Source organism: Alosa pseudoharengus, unplaced genomic scaffold, assembly GCF_046254945.1.
Source record: "Alosa pseudoharengus isolate Yale_2024_CS ecotype anadromous, Long Island Sound unplaced genomic scaffold, YU_APseudo_1.1 YU_APseudo_1.1_scf_15, whole genome shotgun sequence".
Taxonomy (NCBI): domain Eukaryota; kingdom Metazoa; phylum Chordata; class Actinopteri; order Clupeiformes; family Clupeidae; genus Alosa; species Alosa pseudoharengus.
The window spans coordinates 2,846,803-2,867,679 of record NW_027468620.1 but is presented as its reverse complement, the minus strand read 5'-3'; the positions used below and the strand labels follow the sequence as shown (position 1 = coordinate 2,867,679).

Here is a 20,877-nt window from a genome sequence, read left to right as displayed (position 1 = left end):
GGAAGGATGTCCGATGCCCAGCTAGGGCAAAAGCTAGCCATAGCAAGCTCCCAATGGATAAATGTCAACGACATCAGCTGACTTAGGAGTAAAAAGGACTAAGAATAACACGAAAACTATCAAAAATATCGTAAATAAATAGGGGAAAACATTTAACTAGACAAACCAATACAACAAATAAACATTACATAAAATTATGAATATTACATAAAAACAAACAAAAACAAGATGCCAGACGGAGCGGCGTGTCTCGCCAGCGTCCACGTAACCAAGCAACTTATGAGATTGTATGACAGTGAAAGATGGTACATCCCCTCTTCATTCAATAACTTCATCCTCTTTGTAGTTTTGATTGATATCCTTATGACAGAAATGCATGAAAGCTAACATTATCAGTTAACTTAAAATCATTGAGCACACAAGCTAATGCCACAAGTTTGCGAATGCCAAGTTTAGTCAAATTAAAGTAAAATTATCCCAAGTTTAACAATAAATGTATCATCTTTTAACTTTGTCTCACTTGCTGCCCCTGTTTGCCATCTTGACACAGGCATATCTATAACGATAGCTGACGTTACCACTGTCATAGTAAGCTTGTTTACAGATGATGTTAGTGGCATGGCAATTTATAGGCAGTTTTCTAATGTTAACTAATAGCATTTCAAACCACATTTGGATTTGGAATCTGATTTCTTTTGGGTCTTGCTTGTTAAGACTTGCTACATATGGTCAGATTTCAATAAATTATGCACATTAAAGAGGCCCTATGCAACAATTTTAGCAAAAATTACCTTAATTATGCAGGTTGAGAGTCGTTCTGATGGATTTTTGGGTCGTTTGGTGGGTGCTTCGTCTCCCCCTAGTGCTTCTCCGCGGAAAAAACGAATATGCAACTTTCTGGTCCCGGACCGAAGAAATCCGGATGTGACTCGGCGGAAGGCCTCGAAAATGTAGTAAGATTGTAGTTTATAAGAAGACTGCAAAACGGACTCCGACTTGGCTTTGTTGCTACTGAAATTGTAAGTAGCCTACCCTTGGGTGAACTTCGTTTTTGTAATGTGGTTTGATAGTCTCTTGAACAATGTGTTTGCTCGACCGTTTTATTGTGAGCCCTGTATGTGTTTAGCTTGGTTTCTTGATGGCTAGCTCGCTAGCTAGTGGGGGTTTAGCGTAGCAGTCACTTGCTACCGAAGCTGCAGGGGGAGCTATGTCGTGAAAAATGCGAGCCAAAATCAGGCAAAAACCCAGAAACAGCGAAGGAATAACCAGACTTGCATAGGGCTTCTTTAATGAGCATTAAAGGACAATTCCGGCGCAAAATGAACCTAGGGGTTAATAACACATGTGTACCGAGTTCGACCGTTCGCTGGGATTTATTTTCATGCTAGTCGAATGTGACCAGTTTTATTGCAAACCGCTAATTAGCGTTTAACGCTAGCCTTCGGGGCACATGTGTTATTAACCCCTAGGTTCATTTTGTGCCGGAATTGTCCTTTAAAGAGTCAAGTCATAACAAAAAGCCAACAGCAGACTGGTCCATACAGCAGGAATATGAGGGCCAATAAGGACATCACATCTTCACCATTTTTGTCAAGTAACTTACCTGGGTACCTGGATTATTATTATTTACAGTGCAAACATGTATTACTTGAATTTGAAAAAGACAGTCATAATGCACCTTACCACTCTCAGAATCCATTTTAGAGCAGAAGTTGGAGCCAATGAGATCTGACAAGGATTGGGCAGCCGAAAGTTTGTGTTTACTGACTAATGACTGTACACGCTTAGGTTCAGACTGGAGTTGAATAGGACACTCTGAGACTTGCTGTGGCTTGGCTTTTGAACTACTAGGTCCAGAAGATGGTAAAACAATTGATGATGAGTTGGAGAAGTTTCCACTATGCTGTTTGCAGCCTTTCATTTTATCCTTGAGCTTGAAGAAGGGTGAGCGAGGCTTGGACTGCACAGAGAGTTCAAACATACTGCTGGTCTTGTTGTTGCGCGTGAACTGGACGCTCACCTGGATCCTGCCTCTTTCTTTACACTTCTTCCCAGGTTTGGACTCCAGTGTATACCAGCTGAAAGAAAATTTTCAGACATTACTGTTAAAAAAAATATGTTTTTTATTGTACTTTTGCACAGCTGTTTATCACTTACTCTAACAAGAGTTGGTGGGCCTTGTGACATTTATGACATCCCTATTATTTATTTTCAGATTTTTACCAAATATTTACCACAGTTGATCTGTTTTGTGCTGTGTACAGTATCTACAGAAATCAATTACTGTTCCTGTTAATAAGTTGCACCATTTTGTGAGAGATTCTGCATGTGTGCAGAATAGCAGATGCTGACTGTTAACCTGTATACCACAGCAACAAATTGGTATTTATTGGTAGAGAACTCATCATGAGTGTGGAGGGGGAAGGGTCTGGGATGCCAAACACCACATGAGCCTTTTGAAGGAGTCATGGGCCTAATTCACCGAAACACTGATGAAGGAAGGTGTCTGCTTAATAACCCTAGTGAAATGTGCACAAAGGCTGCTCTGTTTTCTCCACAAAAGTTGCTTTGTTGATGTTTTTGGTAGTAAATCCATACATAGGACAAGGAATTTTATACTTCTCCTGTGTATATCTGAAATATGTACATTCTATACTCAATATTCCTATTTTCATTCAATGCCTTTGCAACTACTTTGCAAAAAACAATGCAATCACATTAACTGTGAGTGGGAAGCTACTGGCAGTTTTAAAAACCTATGAGTGACAGATGCAAATGAAGAAAAATAGATTTGTGGTTGAAGCATAGTAGTTCCACAGAAAACTGCACGTCAGGGCCCATATTCACAAAGCATTTTACAGTATCTTACCACTAGGAGTACTCCTAAATCGCACTAAGAACTTTTACCTAGGAGTTTTCTCTTAAAAGTTATTCACAAAACCTCTCAGACCTACTCTTAGTGACAACTCCTAAAATAAATGAAGAGCTCCGTTGCTATGGTTGACGACGCCATTACTCATGCACAAGCTTGACTGAAGTAACCACCTTGATTGGCTGATGATTATAACCCAGGAATAATTCCAAAAACCTCCCCTACGATGATGAGTGACAGGTCTGAAAATATGTGCGCTACACAAGTAGTGCGAAGGACAGAAGATGATGAATAAATGAATAAATAGCCTAAATAAATAAAGAGTAAGACAAAACAAAAAGCCTAGTAGCCTAATGAAAAATACATTTTTTAAATGAATCTGTATGAAGACATGTGTGCAAAGAGGAGAAACAATTTAATTTAGGCCTACAATAAAAAAAAAAAATACATTTAGTTTAGCCTACATGTTGACAATGAATGGTTTTGGTTGTTGTAGGCAAATATAGGAGAAATTCCTAAAAATAATTGGCGTGTTACTCGTAACTTTAGGACTCCTAAATTTTTTGACTAAGAGTAATTCACGAAGCATTTTGGACCTAAAAGTAGCACCTAAGTCTGTCTGGGACAGCTTAGAAGTCGAAAGGACTCCTAACTCACTAAGACCTATTCACAATCAATTTTAAGCCGCTTTTTGTGGCATTTTACGTCGCAATGTTATGAAATGAACATGCGGTTACAGGAACTCTCAATCGCGAGGGAATAATTGTGCATTGTAGGCCTAACTAAGGGATGCAATAACGCCACCAACAACATGTAAACGAAATGTATGCATGTAAACTAAATGTAACGTTTCATTGTAAATCAAATTTAATTGTTTCTCCTCTTTGTGAATGTAGCCTACGTGTCTTCATTCAGATTAATTTAAAACATGTTGCAAAGGCCTACTGCTTCAATCCGTATTTCATTATGCTACTAGGCTATTTGCTTTGTCTTACTCTTTATTCATTTAGGCTATTTATTCATCATCTTCTATCCTTCACAGCAGGCCTAGGCTACTTGTGTTGCACACGCATTCTCACCAGCGAAGACCAAAGACCTGTCACTCATCATCATAGGGGAGGTTTTTGCCATCATTCCCGCGTTATAATCATCAGCCAATCAAGATGGTCACTTCAATCAGGCTCTACTGTGCTTTCTAGTGGCATAACAAGATCGACCAACAGTACAACATTTAAATCGGTTAAAAATACAGAGTATGTTGAACATCTAGAAAAAACGATCTCTGTTGGGTTCACTGCTGGTGAGAAAGCAATAATGTGTCTCTTCTGGAGCATAGGATCAATGAAACATGAATTACACTCAGATAGATGCAGAAATGTGTAGCTAGCGAGAGTTCGTGCTTCCATTGCAAGCATCAATGGAGCAATGGAGAATTACAGTGCCCTCCAGAATAATCGGCACCCCTGGTAAAGTGATATGATGTGGCAATGTGATAATCTGCAAATCTTGTAAATCCATATTTAGCTGCAAAAATGACGGTCAGATGTGTCATTTACAACATTTGATATGTTGTCTATGTCATGGAAAATGCAGGCTCCTTTTGAATTTGATGCCAGCAACACATCTCAAAAAAGTTGGGACGGGGGCAACTAAAGGCTAAAAAAATTGTGTAGTGATGAACACAATAGAAGGAGGAACATTTCACAACTAATTAGTGAGGAGGCGTTGCCTCCCTTGCCTCCTCTAAGTAGCTCCGCTGCTTGGGACAATGTTAATCCTGAAATTATCAAGAAAATCTTTGTTTAAATGTAGGGATGGTCAGATACCAATACTGGCATCAGGGATCGGGCTGATACTGGGCCCATACTCCTATATAGTAGCTAAGCTGCTGCTCTTAAGAAACTGCCGCTATGCTTTCATGTAGCCTTTCATGTAGCGTATAGTATGCGTGCTGATGTATAGTATGCGTGCTGGTTATGTTGTTGATTGTGTCCCTTGTCCCTTGAATCATTGAATATGCTACTGTAATGCGCCCTTTTAAATTGCCCCTTGGGGACAAATAAAGTGCTTTGAATTGAATTGAATTGAATAGCCTACTCACGACACTTATTTCAGTCTTGCACTTGAAAAACATACAACTAGCTAGAGTCATGTATCCCTGTTGAATCTATGCAGCTAATACCCTGGCACAAATGGTTCTCCGTTTAAACCCTGCAGGCTACTTCAGATCAGGCCATTTCTTAAACATTTCTTAAAGACAGCATCACAATGTCAATCTTCACTGCTTTTGTCTCTGAACGCAACAAAACGCCCCAGCCTAGTTTAGGAGCAATTAATTAAACTGTTTAGTTATTCACATTGGCCTTTGCTATACTGATAAAGTTGCCTTTACTATACTGATAAAGTCTGCCTATTTGGTTCACCTTTTGCCATTCTAAATGGTTCAAACTGTACAGATTCTTTATCAAATTAACTTGTTATGTCTATATTTATGTCTAATATTGCTAACTTTATCACCAATAGACGAAACCGCTATGTTGCTACACTCATCTCAAGGTCTTATTCTAACAGAATGTGACATCTCTCCTCGCCCAGCTCACATCACAGTTCAGATATATCTGCACTCACGCAGGGAGGCTATAGCAACAACAGTGTTGGGAGTAATGCGTTACAAAAGTAATGTAATTACTGTAATATATTGCTGTTTGCTAACGCGGTAATGTAAGGCATTACAAAAAAAAAATTGGGTAATATTTACTCGGTACAAACTTCAGTAACGCGCGTTACAATGCAGTTTAACCCAAAATTAAGCGCTTGTTTTGTTTTGATACATATTCGCAAACACCACGCGAGAACAACAGAGGAGAAAAAATCCGCGCAAAATAGTAGAACGTTATCTCCTGATACTGGTTGAATATGCCTGTGGCTGAAGCAGACTCGCAGGCGGACTCTATTTGCGGGATGGACATAAGCCTACGCTCATTATTTTCAGCTTGTCAGAGACAAGGCTATGAAGAACATAATAGTTAGTGCACTTTGTGTGCGAAACCGAAAGATCTCTCAGCTCGCGAAATAGCACAAGTAAATTAATGAAACATCTAAAGTAGTGCCACGCTAATCTTTTTGATTCTTGATAAAACACAAACTATGCTGTTGTGCATGTCAGCTTTGTGCTGTGAACTTAAATTGAAGAGAATAAAGGGATAGAAATGCAGAAAAAGATTGTGTAGCCTGGCAGTGCCACCGCTCCCACCACGCGCATCACGCACTTTGCGTTCGTTGGGCACCAAAGGACAGAGGGGGCACCCAAATGTAACGAATGAATAGTAGCTTTACTGCAAACTGCGTTTCACTCTTCATCAATAACGTTTACAATGTCAAAATGCACTAACACGATGTTACATGCAAGTTTGATACCTTTTGGGTTCTCTCAATCACCACGTAGTACTAGAATTGGTGGGTCTTCAATCATTCGTTTTCCAAGCATTTAGGCTACACGAAGCACATGATATGCTGAGTCGACTGAAACGCATTCCATTCAGATAGCTAGGTGGATACCAGGCTCATAATTCACTTGTAGTCGCAAAACGAAATGTGAAGCAACATGTCATTGCATACTTCCCTTTCCAAAGCAATGAAGGTTGCTTAAAACAACTTAACATTGTGCATATTATTGTTAATATTGTGCTATCAATGTAACTTAAACAAATAAGGCTTGTAAACAAGAGCTGGTAAAAGGGCATTATGACAACGTAAAGATCAATGCTCTTAAAGTGACAGTGCACCATTTATAAGTAAAACAGCATTTCTTCAGAAATTAATGTTTAAAAATACACAGTAATGGTCTGTAAATAATAGGCCTTTTATTTTACTTTAGGTGTTTGAGTTATCATTTAAATGTCACTCACTCAAAGCCACTCACTTAGTGCACCGAAATGGCCAGCAGGCCACCATCTTGACATGTCTTTATTAAAGGAACCGTATGTAAAAATTGTATTTCAATTAATCGTAAAATTGCCTTGATATGTCACTAGACATTAAGAAATAATGTTCATCTCAAATACTTATATCACTGACAGCAGTAGTCTGGCCAGGATATTGTCATTTAAAAAGTGAAGTTGCAGCCCTCAACTTATGTTGATGTTGTCATATTGTGTTTTGGCCTAATGCGCCACCCTCCACCTATCTACTAATCACAAAGTCAGTAGTGTTTTGTCATCCGGTTGCCAACTCTGCCAGTCAGAGGGGAGGGGAAGGGGATACACCGCTCTACAGTAATTTGAAAGTGATTGTAGTACCCGTTTTGGCCACAATCTTACATACGGTTCCTTTAAGCTTTGATTTACAATATAGTAGGCTCTCTATTGATTTTAATGAGTAGGCCTAGGCCTTAAAGTTACAGTATTTCTATCACAATTTACCAGACTTTGTCCTTTTGTCGGTTTTTAACAAAATTCTGACTATGATTGTTCCTTGTATTGCATTATGAGCACTGCGCCTATTGCATTCTACTGTTGCCTTAAGCCTAGCTCAGTCATTATGCTATACCACATCTCCCTCCATTGGAAGAGCAAGCTACATTGAGCGTAATAAACTGCATTTAGAATGGCAAATCCATATTTCTAGATATTTTTGTGAAAGTAACTTAAAAGTAATGCAATAGTAGTGTAATGCCTTACAATTCAGAGACAGTAATATTATAATGTAACAAATTACTTTGAAATGACAGTAATAAGTAATGCATAGTACATTACGATTTTGAAGTAACTTGCCCAACACTGAGCAACAATAATTATAGAACTAGCTACATCAGAGGTGTTCATTTCTTTTCTATAGCACATTCGTTGTCAAGTGATGGAAATCCATTGTAGCAAGGTCTGAAGGTCAGCATATTTACAGGTTGCACATGTGCAAGTAGATATAAAATTTACTCGCATTGTCTCACATTTTTGTCGCAAAATGCAACCACTGGTCGCAGTTTGGAGCCCTGAAACATTGAACATTATTATATCCAACTTCAAAAATAGCAGCACAATTTGGGGATATTTGGACATTAATGTGGGGGCTGGGTGATGTCACGTGTGTAACACATAAAGTATAATAACTTAAAAACATAGTAGTGCAAATGTTTCTTTTAACGGCACAAATCAGCACAAATGATCGGGACTATTTTGGGGAGATTTGGGCCCGTATTCACAAAGAATTTTAAGGCTAAAAAGTAGCTCCTAACTGGCGAATTTAGGAGAAACTCCTAAAAACTAGATGTACCGCATAGTGGTACAAAACATGACCGGCGCTCAGTCCTGTACATCCATTCCGCGAAAATAAATCATATTAATGAATTTGTCTCCATCTTCTACTCCATCCCCCACTCTTGAAACTTTTGTGTATGCTTGTTTGGAATGTGTGTTTGCGGCTTTCGCCAGACCAAGCTCAATCTTTTAAGAAATCGAAAAAGAAATCGCCGGCAGATCAGGCTGAGTTCACCCAGCCTAGTCCATGGTAGGCGCCCGATAGAAATATTGTTTAATTTTGCGATTGAGATATCCACGCACTGGCGCCCCCCCTGCGACGTGTTCGCCCCCCGGTTTCAGAGCTATTCTAAATGCAAAAATGCATAGAGGGAGTTATGACAAAACCGTGACTGTTGTTTATGCTAGGCCTATTACACAACATAAATTGTCACTAGGCTATGCTGGCGACCCAAATAAAATCTCATTTGGGAACCAATGGCTTGCAGTATCAAGCGGACTTAAGCTGCCACCTCTTGGCGAAAAGTTAATAGTTTTGCATATCAGTAGTAATACATTTCATGCAACTATGTGAATCACGGAAAGCGCGAATGAAGTGGACACTTCTAAATGGAACTCAACCCACTGTACAGTAGCTCAAGGTCTGTGGCTAAAGCATCCATCGCAAAGAATGATTTTTGTAGCACGTGCAACAAATATGTGTAGGTACAGCCCAGGGTTTCCGTTGTCCGGTAATTACCTGACATTTTCCCGGAAAAAAAATGAAATGTCCGACAAAATTAAATCTCTCCGGTCAAATTGTCCGATTGAAATTGGCTAATAATCCCGTCCCCTAACGCAATCTGAATTTGAGAATAAGCCTTAATATGTAAGCCTATATTATACATTCTCTGGCTATGTTTCTCTACTGTTTGAAAAGTAAGCTATTAAACAACACACATAGCCTATGCTGCATTTCAAATAGGAAGCGCACGTGGCTTAAAACGTCCATGTTAAACAACGAACAAATGAGTGAGGCGGTTCAAACATGGCCAGGCCCAGGCAGACTAGCCTTAAACGTTTTTTCAGAGGCCAGACGCGATGGATGATGATAAATTGGTAACGTCTGATGTCCGGTCAACTCCACCACCACCAGATAAAAAGCAGAAGTGTCGGGCGTATCTGTCGGAATCAGTGACATTGGAAGTGGAGTTGCGGAGGGTGCGGCCGCTCCAAGACACTGTCATTCTCTGTGTACACTGGACATGCAAAGTGTTCTTTACCCAAAGCATACAGTACTGCCCTACAAAGCAAAAAGGCAGTAACTACAATTTTGGTCAAAAATGAGTTATTATCATTTTCATGACATTCAAGGCATCCTTTGTTATGTGACAAAACATCTTATCTCAAATGTGTGTCATTTTGGAGAAAAATGGTAGTCGTTTGTACAGTAACTCCAAAAAGCCCTATGAAACAAAGCAAGAGTGCAGTAACATCCATTACTGTATTCTTGTTATGTTTTACCTAACAAAAATCCGTGTTACTGCGCAGTGAAGTTACTGTTTCCTTGGTGAACACACACAGCTGATTTCGCGGCATCCTCACGGCGGGACGGTTTTAACATTTGCGATTATAATACCCATGTTGTGCGAAAATGTCATCCAAATCCGTAGGCTACAGTACTTTTCGAGTTATCTTACTAACGATTACTAACCGTATATATATATATGTATATATGCTAACGAACATACAGAGACAGAAACAGCACCAAAAGATAACCTTTGGGCGGAGGTAGCCTAAAACTTCTAGCAGCTAAAGGCATCAGACTATCCCATAACATCCAAGCAGCCAGCGTGATCTTCTTCGCTCTTATTAGCCTACATAAACGGCCTCTTCTTTTTTCATAGGCTAATCATTCATGGCATTGTTGTCCAACAGGAGAATATAACTGTCCATAAACACAACTATCAGTGTAACAGTTATTCTTTAACGTGACAGGTGTCTGTTCAACTTAAAACACACTCTCTTCGCGGCCGCTGTTTGAAGGATGTCCGCTGTTTAGAGAAGTTAGCGAGTTGTGAGCAAAACGGACATCTTTCTCTTTACTGTTAAGCATCCATGCTTTCAACAAAAACAAACTTCTGCAGTGCGAGCCGGCAGGTATTTACGCCCCCCTTAGCTCTCAGGCTCAAACACATTGGTTCCTCTTCCTAAGCATTTAGGCTATTGCACGGTTTCTTCTTCTGAATATAAAATTATATATTTAATTTTGATTCCCCTTAATCTGGTATTCCCTGCCTGTGAGCAATGTTGTAGAGGATGAGGACTAATAGGCTAACCATATGAAATGTGGTGAAATGTGTGGTCTTAGTTATCATCATAAGAGTTTGAAAAGCCTTAGAAACACTTAGGCAAAATTATTTTGTTTTGCTCTGTTGAATTGGAGTTTAACTTGCTTATATTGCTCCAAAGAAAAGTTGTTTTGCATTAACATTAATGGCATTTGTGGGTATAACAGATAATATATACATTACAGATACAGAAACACCCCTAGACACACATTAATCTAATACTCAGACATAATAATGTGGTCCTATTCAAAATGAATTGTCCCCATTTGGGCCTTGATACAGCTTAGCAATGTGAGACGCCGTTACAGTACCAGGTCAGCTTTATTTACCTAAAATGGTCAAATTAGTTTGGGTTTGGTATATCCATGTTCAGGAAAACAAATGGTTCCAATTATTTCAAATACAGTGTATCTAACACACCCAGAGCCCAAGTTGTGGCAAAATAGTTTTTGGAGAATCTGTAGTTACTGCCTTTTTCCTTGGCATGGTGCCACGTTTTTGGTAAGTAATACAAAGCAAGAATACAGTAACTGCAAAATAGGGGTAAAATATACAATTAAATATGAGGATAGATATGTACAAAAAATGAGCTAATATAAAGTAACAAAACAGCCACATGTCCAATAATCTACCTACAACTATTTAGGCTGGATGACAGGATAACTTTAAAGTCATTTTTCTCAGTTCTGCACTCTGCGTAGTTACTGCCTTTTTGCTTTGTAGGGCAGAGTAGGCCTATGCGTTCTCTGTCTATGATCTGCAGGGTTAGGGCCTCCTCGACGAGGCGATTACTGGCAAAAAGTTCTGGCAAAATTAAACGGTATCATTGAACCGCGGCCGAAAGAAAAAGAAACTAAACATTTCCCAGAATAGGAAACATTTCTTGATTTATTTTTACCAAATAAAGAGGCATTAGGGGGTAGTGGTGTGAGCGCTCATTCTTGTGTGTGCGCATCTGTGTAAGTTAAACAGTCACCACTGGAGATAACGTGGGTAGCAGCAACAAACAACGTAGCCTTTTTAAAACAATGAACGAAGCGGACTCTTTTGCTGTCCATGAAAATATACTGGCTAGATCTTGTTAGGCATGTTTAAGTTAGGCTAATGAACATGTTGCATTCTATACAGCCTGATTATGTCATTCTTTAAGCTACATAGCCTGTCTCCAGTTTTCCTCAATTTGACTAATTAAAAAGGGATAATAGGATATTTGACCGGCATATCATCAAAATGTCCGGAAAACGAAACCTCTGCCGGTCACTTTGACCGGCACCATTTTTTTCTAGCGGAAACTCTGGTACAGCCCTGCCCTGGATACATCTCTCAAAGTGCGCTCTAAAACATTTGGTTTAAATGGAGATGTAGATCACAGGTGCGTTAATAAACCTACATTGCGGCGAGTTGACACAAATTATTCACTTTGACGAATTTATGTAGTTTCAGTCCTAGTTACTTTGAGCCATGCTCTTCCTTACTTGAATCACCTTTAAAAATAGAGGATTGAAGTAGCCTATATGGGTGTTTGGGAATGAACGTTGACTCAGATGCTTTTGAGACTTTGAGCAGAAATGTCCCAGCCCGGTGTTTAGGATGCATCATAGACAAGTTATCTTTCAGGTAGCCTATATATTTTCCATTAGAAAACCATCACGTAGCGAACGTGTTGTGGCTAACTCACTTAGCTCCTGTTAGTAGCCTACAGTAGGTTATGGTCATAAGCAAATGAGATGACAGTCGAAAGATACAATTAGTGCTGTTATCAGGGCAATTCCATGGAAAATCCATAACGCCAGTAAAATGTGATGGTATGGTATGATGTGAATGATTACATGAAATTTGAGTATTTGCTATTTTTGGCTGAAGAATGTACATGAGAAAAAATGCACAAAAAATGAATGTTATCATTTACATCATTCAAATGCCAAGGCATTTCACTGGCGTTATGGATGTGACAAAAAGTAAATTTTCCGTGGAATTGCCCATCAATTTGCTTGGTAGCCTATAACCACATTTATGGTTTTCTACAAATACATTAATAATCAAATTGGCCTCCATCAGTCCACCAATGCTAACGGTAACATTATTTTACCTACTTCCTAGGCTATTGATATAACTTAAGATTAACCCTTAAGAACTTAGGTTTTATTTAAACCAACGTACTCCACTGGGAGAGTTTTTTGGGCTGCGTCACTAGCGTTCTACACTGACATTCTATAGTCATTATTAGGTGGCCTACAATCTATGCAGTGTTAGCATGGCCTGATCTGTTTTATTTCACGTGAACATTGCAAAGTACCACACACACACGCTTTCATCATGTGATCACGTGTTGCATGCATGCACCTGATTACGCAAATGAAGTCGCGCTGACAACGTGTTACAATTGTCACGAGAATAACAGGACACACGAATATCTCTGCTCTGTACCTCAGACGGATGTTTAACTCCAAGGAAGTTTTTGTTGTCGTCCGTTTCCTTCCTTCACATGGATTTTACGTAAGTGCCCTTATAATTACAATGCATGAAAATACACCGTTCTGTTATCCGAAGTCTTCTTTTTCTTATTACAGTGCATGAAAATGCACAGAATAGAGCCGTTAAGCAATTAGAATCCTATGCCAGGTGGTTAGGCCACCTGGCTCAACTGCCAGTCTCAGGCTTTAAGCATACAAACCGGCTCTAATTATTAAGTCTTATTAAGACTACACACAACTGCTTCCTCTGCCGAAAACTGTTTCAAAATAAAAGTCCTCACTACAATATTTCACTGTTAAACAATTTAACCCTTTAAACTACTAAACTTTTTAACTGTTCAGCCATTGTAACTGTTACTTCTTATCAATTATGACTCCTACCCACTGTAGCTAGTTAGCATGGTTAACATAGTTAGCATGCTAACATTGTTAGCATTTTTAGCAAAACTGCTAGAAAATGATTAGCTAAGTCACATGGTTAGCATAGTTAGCATTTTTAGCAAAACTGCTAAAAATGATTAGCTAAGTCACATGGTTAGCATAGTTGGCATTGTTAGCATGCTAGTTAGCATAGTTAGCATAACTACTAAAATGATTAGCTAGGTTAACTAAGTCACATGGTTAGCATAGTTAGCATTTTAACATTGTTAGCATAGTTTACATAACTACTAAAAATGATTAGCTAAGTTAGCTAAGTCACATGGTTAGCATAGTTAACATTTTAAGCTTGCTAGTTAGCATCATTAGCATAACTACTAAAAATGATAAGCTAAGTTAGCTAAGTCACATGGTTAGCATTGTTAGCATGCTAGTTAGCATTGTTATCATTTTTGACAAAACTATTAGAAAACATTAGTTAAGTTAGCTAAGTAACATGGTTAGCATAGTTAACATTTTTAGTAAAACTGCTAAAAATGATTAGCTAAGTCACATGGTTAGCATAGTTAGCATGCTAGTTAGCATAACTGCTAAAATGATTAGCTACATTGTAAAACCCGACAAGTTAATTGAACTCAAAAAAATTGGTGAAAACGATTACACAAATTTTTTTAAATAATAGTAACTCAGTTTTGCTAAGTCAAAGAAACTTACCTTTTTTAATTAGTCTTCACTAGCAAATTTTGAGTGTGTTCAACAAGGTTTTTTTAAGTTAAAGAAACATCAACTACATGAGTTCACGGTAATTAATAAAATTAAGCTTAGATAGCTTAACCCTTTCATGCGCAATGTCCACATCTGTGGACAGTAACTTTTACTCTGATTTCTATTTGTTTATCATGTTGATATACTCCAATCCACTTGATGGCAGTTTTAATAGATCCATTGCAATATATTAACAATATGTATCATCTTATATTTGGAATATTGACTGCTTGATGACATCATCAATTCAACATGGCTGATAGTAATGGCCATGTGCTGAATGCTCCAGGCATATCTGTAAAAAGTTTCTACTCAAGAAGGCAAAACCAGGTAAAAAAAAATATTATGGTGTACAGGAGAGTGTGTTGAACAACTCTATGAGGTTAGAAATGAAATTTGATGTAAAATATAGTTTGTAGACGCTAAAAAACAACTGTCCACGTATGTTGACGTCGCGCAACAGAGGAGTTAAATTAACAAAAATCTGATTTTGTAACTAGGAAGTTTTTTTATTTGTATTGTTCAAATATGAATTTAACTACTTTAAATTACAAAGAAACAAACATTTGGTAAACATAAATAATGACCTAACTACATGTTATACATTATGTGAACTGCCTATTTATGACAACATTACAGAAATATATAGATACCAATGAATGGTGTGCATGTTTTGCAAAGAGTAATATATTAAGACATTAGGTGGTGACTAAGTGGTGTACACACACACACACATACAACACACACACACACACTCATTACACACACACACACACACACACACATACGGTACACACACACTCACATACACACACATACAGTACACACACACACTCAGTACACACACACACACACACATACAGTACACACACACACAGTACACACACACACACATACAGTAAACACACACATACAGTACACACACACACACACATACAGTACACACACACATACTGTACATACAGTACACACACACACACACACACATACATTACACACACACACACACACACACAGTACACACACACACACATACAGTACACACACACACACACACATAGTACACACACATACAGTACACACACGCATACAGTACACACACACACACATACAGTACACACACACACATACAGTACATACACACACACACACACACACACACAAATCTGTTTAAAAATATGTTACATGCTAAAAACATAACATTCATAACATTACAGACATTATTGTAAAATTAATCAGTTGTTGAAACTTAAAACATTTTTTAATTATTTTGAGATGTTTGTAAATATTATCTTCTAAATGACATAGTAAAACATATTTTTCAGCAGTTAACAACATAACCAACATGATATGATTGTAAAATCTACTTTTTTTAACTGGACAAATATTTTTTTTATAATTTATATGTTATCTGTTTAAAATGTAAAAATTGATCAAATACTGTTATAAATAACTCTTGTGTGTGAACCAATCAGATTTGTTTGTTCTCTGTGTTTTTATTTGAATTTTATATCGTCCAATGATAATTTATAAATGTTTAATGCCCGCGAAATGGGGAGCTCTGAACATTCGAACGCCTCAGGAGAGGAGCTGAGAGTTCAGTCCCAGTCAGAGTTCAGAGGAGCGAAGTCCTGTTTTTTGGATAGGCTACTCCATCAATGCCATTCTGGTGTGTAGTGCTATGCCCACTGCGACTTGTATCTGTGTATATCACGTTTTGTCGGAGGTCTCAGGATTATTGTTATTCTGTCCACTGCTGTGTTGCGGCAGTGTTGACGTTTAGAAGCTCGCGTTGTTGGGCTGTTGGCAAGCTAAGGCAGACGGCTAGCTAGAAGACAGATAGCTGCTGCCGCCTTAGCTAATTCACCTCTGGGACTTGCCTGATACTTGTCGGGACTCGTTTTCTTCCTCCGGTGCTGGGCCCACCAGAGATCGACAACCATCACGGACATCTCCTGCCGCTACACTGCTGACGTCGAGGATCCTTGTTTGAGGTCGCATCTCACTGCCGCTAGCCAACGCTGCAGGGGCGCATTCTGTTCTCTGGTGCTGAGCCCACCAGAGAGCCACCATTGGCTGCGACTGCTAACGGCCAGCTGTATTCGTGTGATTGAATGAGATATGTATTGTATTTGTTGTCTGTCGTTCACACTGGTGTCTGTGTAGCGTAAGCTAACATAGCATTATATGTTAATCTTTAACCTTCGTTAGCGTTCGTTTTATCCTGTAAACGTTACCCTTGAGTGAATTGTTCGCTCCCTGACATTTGTCAGCTTTTGGGTTGTCACGTTCACGACGTGGCTATTATTAAATAAATATTTAATTATTATATTTCTTTATATCCAGGGTGTATTGGCAATTCATTTACCTACATTCACTAGTCTGATTATTATTTTCACATTGTTATTTAAATTCTGTAGAAGTGCATGATACACTAGCCTAAGGTAAGTGTAGTATTTTTACAGTGGAGGCACCGCGCTACTAAATTTGTATTTATAATTATTCATATTCATATTTACCATTTATAATCCTACTACACAGCTATACATTTATATTTATGGTATCAGGAATCTCAGCCAATTCACTATTCCACCGCTGAGAATTCAGGATCCTGTCGCGCCATTATTTAGTGTAACTAAGTTAAGCTTTACTGTGCTGAGTGACTAGCACTCGTTAAAAAGGGGTTACATTTTGGAGGCACCGCTGGGATTTTCCTGTTTACCAAAGCGAGTAGGTAGCTGTGTTTGTCTTGTTTTAGTTATTACTGTTTGTTGTGCAGCTCTTAACATGGACCTTAGTCAGGCTGTTGAGTGGAGCCGTGAGCAGAATGTTGATTTGTCTCATGCTGTTATTCTTAGCCGAGTGCCAATGGAGGCTACTGATGACGTGGTTAACCGTGTGCTTGGTACAGTCAAGGTTCTAGGTCGGACTCGCATACTTAGTCGCCGTGGCGATAAGACGGGTAGGCACCTGTACATTTTAGTGGAGACGTCTGCTGAGTTGGATCAGAGCTTTGTCCCTCCTGAAGTGGGAATTGTAGGTGAGGCAGGTCCCTGGGCCATTAATGTGGTGAGTAGCTTGCTGTCTGCTAGTCCTGTTCCTAAAGAGGATGATTTTGAAGCCAAGTTGTTGGCATTGTTACAGAAGGAGGGTAAGTCAATGGGTGATGTACAGGCGTCTGTTCTGGGTCCTCAGCCTCCTAAACCTGACATTAGTGTTGACTTAGTCACAGCTATAGGCAAGCTGGTTGACCGCTGTAGCCAGGCATCTGTTGAAGTGCCTAGCTATAGGAAATTGAGTTTTCTCCGGTTTACGACCTGTTCCCCCAGGTGAGGAAGACTATGAGGTCTGGATGGAGCAGGCTAATCAGATGATCATTGAGTGGCAGTGCAGTGATGCTGCCAAGCGGCAGCGTATTGTTGAGAGTTTGCGTGGGCCTGCTGCAGACATAGTAAGGTTCTTGAAAGTCAGTAGTCCGTCTGCTACTGCTACTGATTACTTAGCTGCTCTTGACACTGCTTATGGGTCCCCTGAGAGTGGCGTCGATCTTATGACCTCATTTCGCCATGCTTTTCAGGAAGATGGAGAGAAACTTTCAGCATACTTGTACCGCCTGGACAAGCTTCTCCATCGTGCTCTCTTGAGGGGAGGCATTGATGCTGCGGACTTGAATCATGCTCGCATTGAACAACTATTCAAAGGTGCGCTCACCAATGATGTAGTGGCTCTGCGAATGCGGGTGACGTACAACTTGAGAGATCCCCCTTCCTTTTCTCAGCTGATGCGAGCAGTGAGAGAGGAGGAGCACTGGGTAGGAGCGAGAGAGAGTGTAAAGGTTCCTGTGACTGCCACTGCTGTTGTTCCCCGGGTCCCTGTGACTGCTGCTGTCGCTGTCCCTCAAGTGTCTTTGACTCCGGTGACGTCTGAGGTGGATAGCTTGAGGAAAGAGGTTAAGGAGTTGACGTCTCTAGTGACTCGACTTTTAACCGCTTCCCCAGTCACTCCTAGCACTACGCCAGTCACGCAACATGCTTTGAGCCAGAGTACTTTCACGGCTGTTTCCCCGAGGGTTGTTTCCTCGAGCCAGCCAAAGTCTGCTGCATTTTCTCCCCTGCCTGGCATCTTTTGCTATAAGTGTGGGGTTGATGGCCACACCAAGCGAGAGTGCACAAGTTCTGAGAACCTTAGGTTGGTTAATCAGAAACTACTTAAAAGGACACGGCAGCAGGAAAACTCCCCCGGAGCTCAGTGAAGGAACGGCACAGAGCTCCATCACACAAAACACGTTCCGCTCATTGTTCACCTCCAATCAAAATCAGCCAATCACAACTGCCATCTGGGTTAGTGGGGCCCTCAGCTGAGGTGCCCGTGCAGATAGAGGGTGTTTATGCCAAAGCTCTGCTCGATAGTGGTTCTCAGGTCACCATCTTGTATCGTAGCTTTTACAATACCTATTTGAAGCACCTACCACTGCAATCAGTGGAAAATCTTGAAATATGGGGTTTGAGCTCTCATCGATACCCATATGATGGATGTTTACCTCTTAGGCTCGAGTTCACTGAAGCGGTTACTGGTGTGCCTCAAGTAGTGGACACTCTGGCTCTTGTGTGTCCTGACCCTCAGACGAAAGGGGGGATAGCCATTTTGGTGGGCACAAACACTTACTTGGTGAGGAAGCTGTTCCATTCTTGTCGCGAACAGGCCGGAGATGGGTTTCTTAACACGCTGACCATACACCCTGTGATGAAAGAGGTTTTTGAGTCCCTTAAGCACACAGGTGTTTCGCAGGATGTGGATAAGCATGGCACAGTGTGGTTCACAAGAACTAAGCCTGTTGTTTTAAGGCCTGGGCAAGAGCTGCAGCTCTCAGGACTGCCCAAGTTTCCTGGTGAGATCCATGACTCTTTAGTCCTTGCAGACCAGCCTGTTAGTGCTGATGGCACATCAGCCCCTGAGCTTGAGGTTAGGCCTGAAGTCCATCCGGTCTCTGCGGTGTTGTGCCGTCGTATCACGGTAAATGTGAGGAATGTTTCTTCAAAGGATGTTCTTGTGAAGAGAGGTAGTCCTCTGGCTCACATTTTTCCTGTTGACATGGTGCCACAGATTCCAGCCAACACTTCTGAGAATATCAGTGAACTCTCTTCTGCTTCTTTTGACTTTGGCTCTTCTTCCATGCCAGAGGCGGCAAAGCAGCGCCTCTGTGAGAAAATGCTGCAGAGGAAGGAAGTGTTTTCTTGTAGTGAGTGGGATGTAGGCTGCTCGAGAAGCACCCAGCATGAGATCCGCTTGAATGATTCACGGCCTTTTCGGGAGCGATCTCGGCGTTTAGCTCCAGCTGATCTGGAAGATGTGCGTCAGCATTTGTTGGAGCTCCAGAACCATGGCATCATTTCGGAGTCTCGGAGTCCATATAGTGGTGCGTAAGAAGTCCGGCAAGGTCAGGATGTGTGTTGACTACAGAACGCTTAACCAGCGGACCATCCCTGACCAGTACACTGTTCCCAGAATCGAGGACGCCCTCCATTGTCTCTCTGGTAGTAAGTGGTTCTCGGTGTTGGACTTGAGAAGTGGCTACTATCAGATTCCCATGAGCGAGGCTGATAAAGAGAAGACTGCCTTTATTTGTCCTTTAGGCTTCTATCAATTTGAGCGCATGCCTCAGGGAATCTGTGGTGCCCCTGCCACGTTCCAGAGTTATGGAGCGGACTGTTGGGGACATGAACTTTCTGGAAGTTCTGGTGTACTTGGACGATCTGATCGTGTTTGGTCGCACTTTAGAGGAACATGAGGAACAGCTCCTTAAGGTTCTGGACAGGTTGAGGGATGAAGGTCTTAAACTTTCTTTGGATAAGTGTCAGTTTGGGAGGACGTCTGTGAACTATGTTGGGCACATAGTTTCACAGGACGGTATAGCCACTGACCCCTCCAAGATAGAAGCTGTCGTGTCTTGGCCTCGACCACAGACCATCAATGAGCTCCGGTCATTTTTGGGTTTCTGCGGCTATTATCGCAGGTTTGTGAAGGGTTTTTCAACTTTGTGCCGTCCACTAACAGATCTGCTGCAGGGCTGTCCGTCTGGCAAGAAGAAAAATTTTAGTTCACAGACGGCCGATCCAAAACCGTCATTCCGGCCCTCTGAGCCCTTTGGTCCCAGATGGGGTGACCAGTGTGAGTCTGCGTTTCAGGAGCTTAAGTCAAGGTTAACTCAGGCACCAGTGTTAGCGTTTGCAGACCCCCAAAAGCCGTATGTTTTGCATGTGGATGCATGCTTGGACGGTCTGGGGGGTGTTCTGTACCAGGAGCATGTTAACGGGTTGCGTCCTGTGGCGTTCATCAGTCGCAGTCTTTCCCCTTCAGAGAAGAATTACCCAGCTCACAAGCTGGAGTTTTTAGCTTTGAAGTGGGCTATAGTGGATCGGCTGCATGACTATCTTTATGGGGCCGCCTTTGAAGTCAGGACGGACAACAACCCTTTGACTTACATAACTAAGTCTGCCAAATTGGATGCCACTGGTCATCGCTGGTTGTCGGCATTGTCCACTTACGACTTCAGCTTGAAGTACAGGCCTGGGCGGAGGAATATAGATGCTGATGCACTGTCGCGACGCCCTCACATCAGTCTGTCCCCTGATGATGAGTGGCAAGAGATTCCGGCCCCTGGGGTGCGAGCTATTTCTCAGGTTGTGGCCACGCAGAGAGCTGGTTGCCCTTCTTTCCTACGTGTGGCTGATCAGATTTGCAGTCATGAGTCAGCCGTTCCCAAGGCGTACTGTCATGTATCTGCCGTAGCATCTGATGAGCTGCCC

The 20,877-nt window shown here is 40.8% G+C and overlaps 1 protein-coding gene across 2 annotated transcripts in view; it reads right to left on the bottom strand.

Moving 5' to 3' along the window:
* The window catches only part of rab11fip2 (RAB11 family interacting protein 2 (class I)), a 114,806-nt gene that overhangs the window by 65,187 nt on the left and 28,742 nt on the right, over window positions 1–20,877 (bottom strand). For both annotated transcript variants that reach the window (XM_076285267.1, XM_076285266.1), the window contains one exon: window positions 1,684–2,078. In XM_076285267.1, the coding sequence (XP_076141382.1) occupies window positions 1,684–2,078 (395 nt within the window). The remainder of the gene's footprint in view (window positions 1–1,683; window positions 2,079–20,877) is intronic.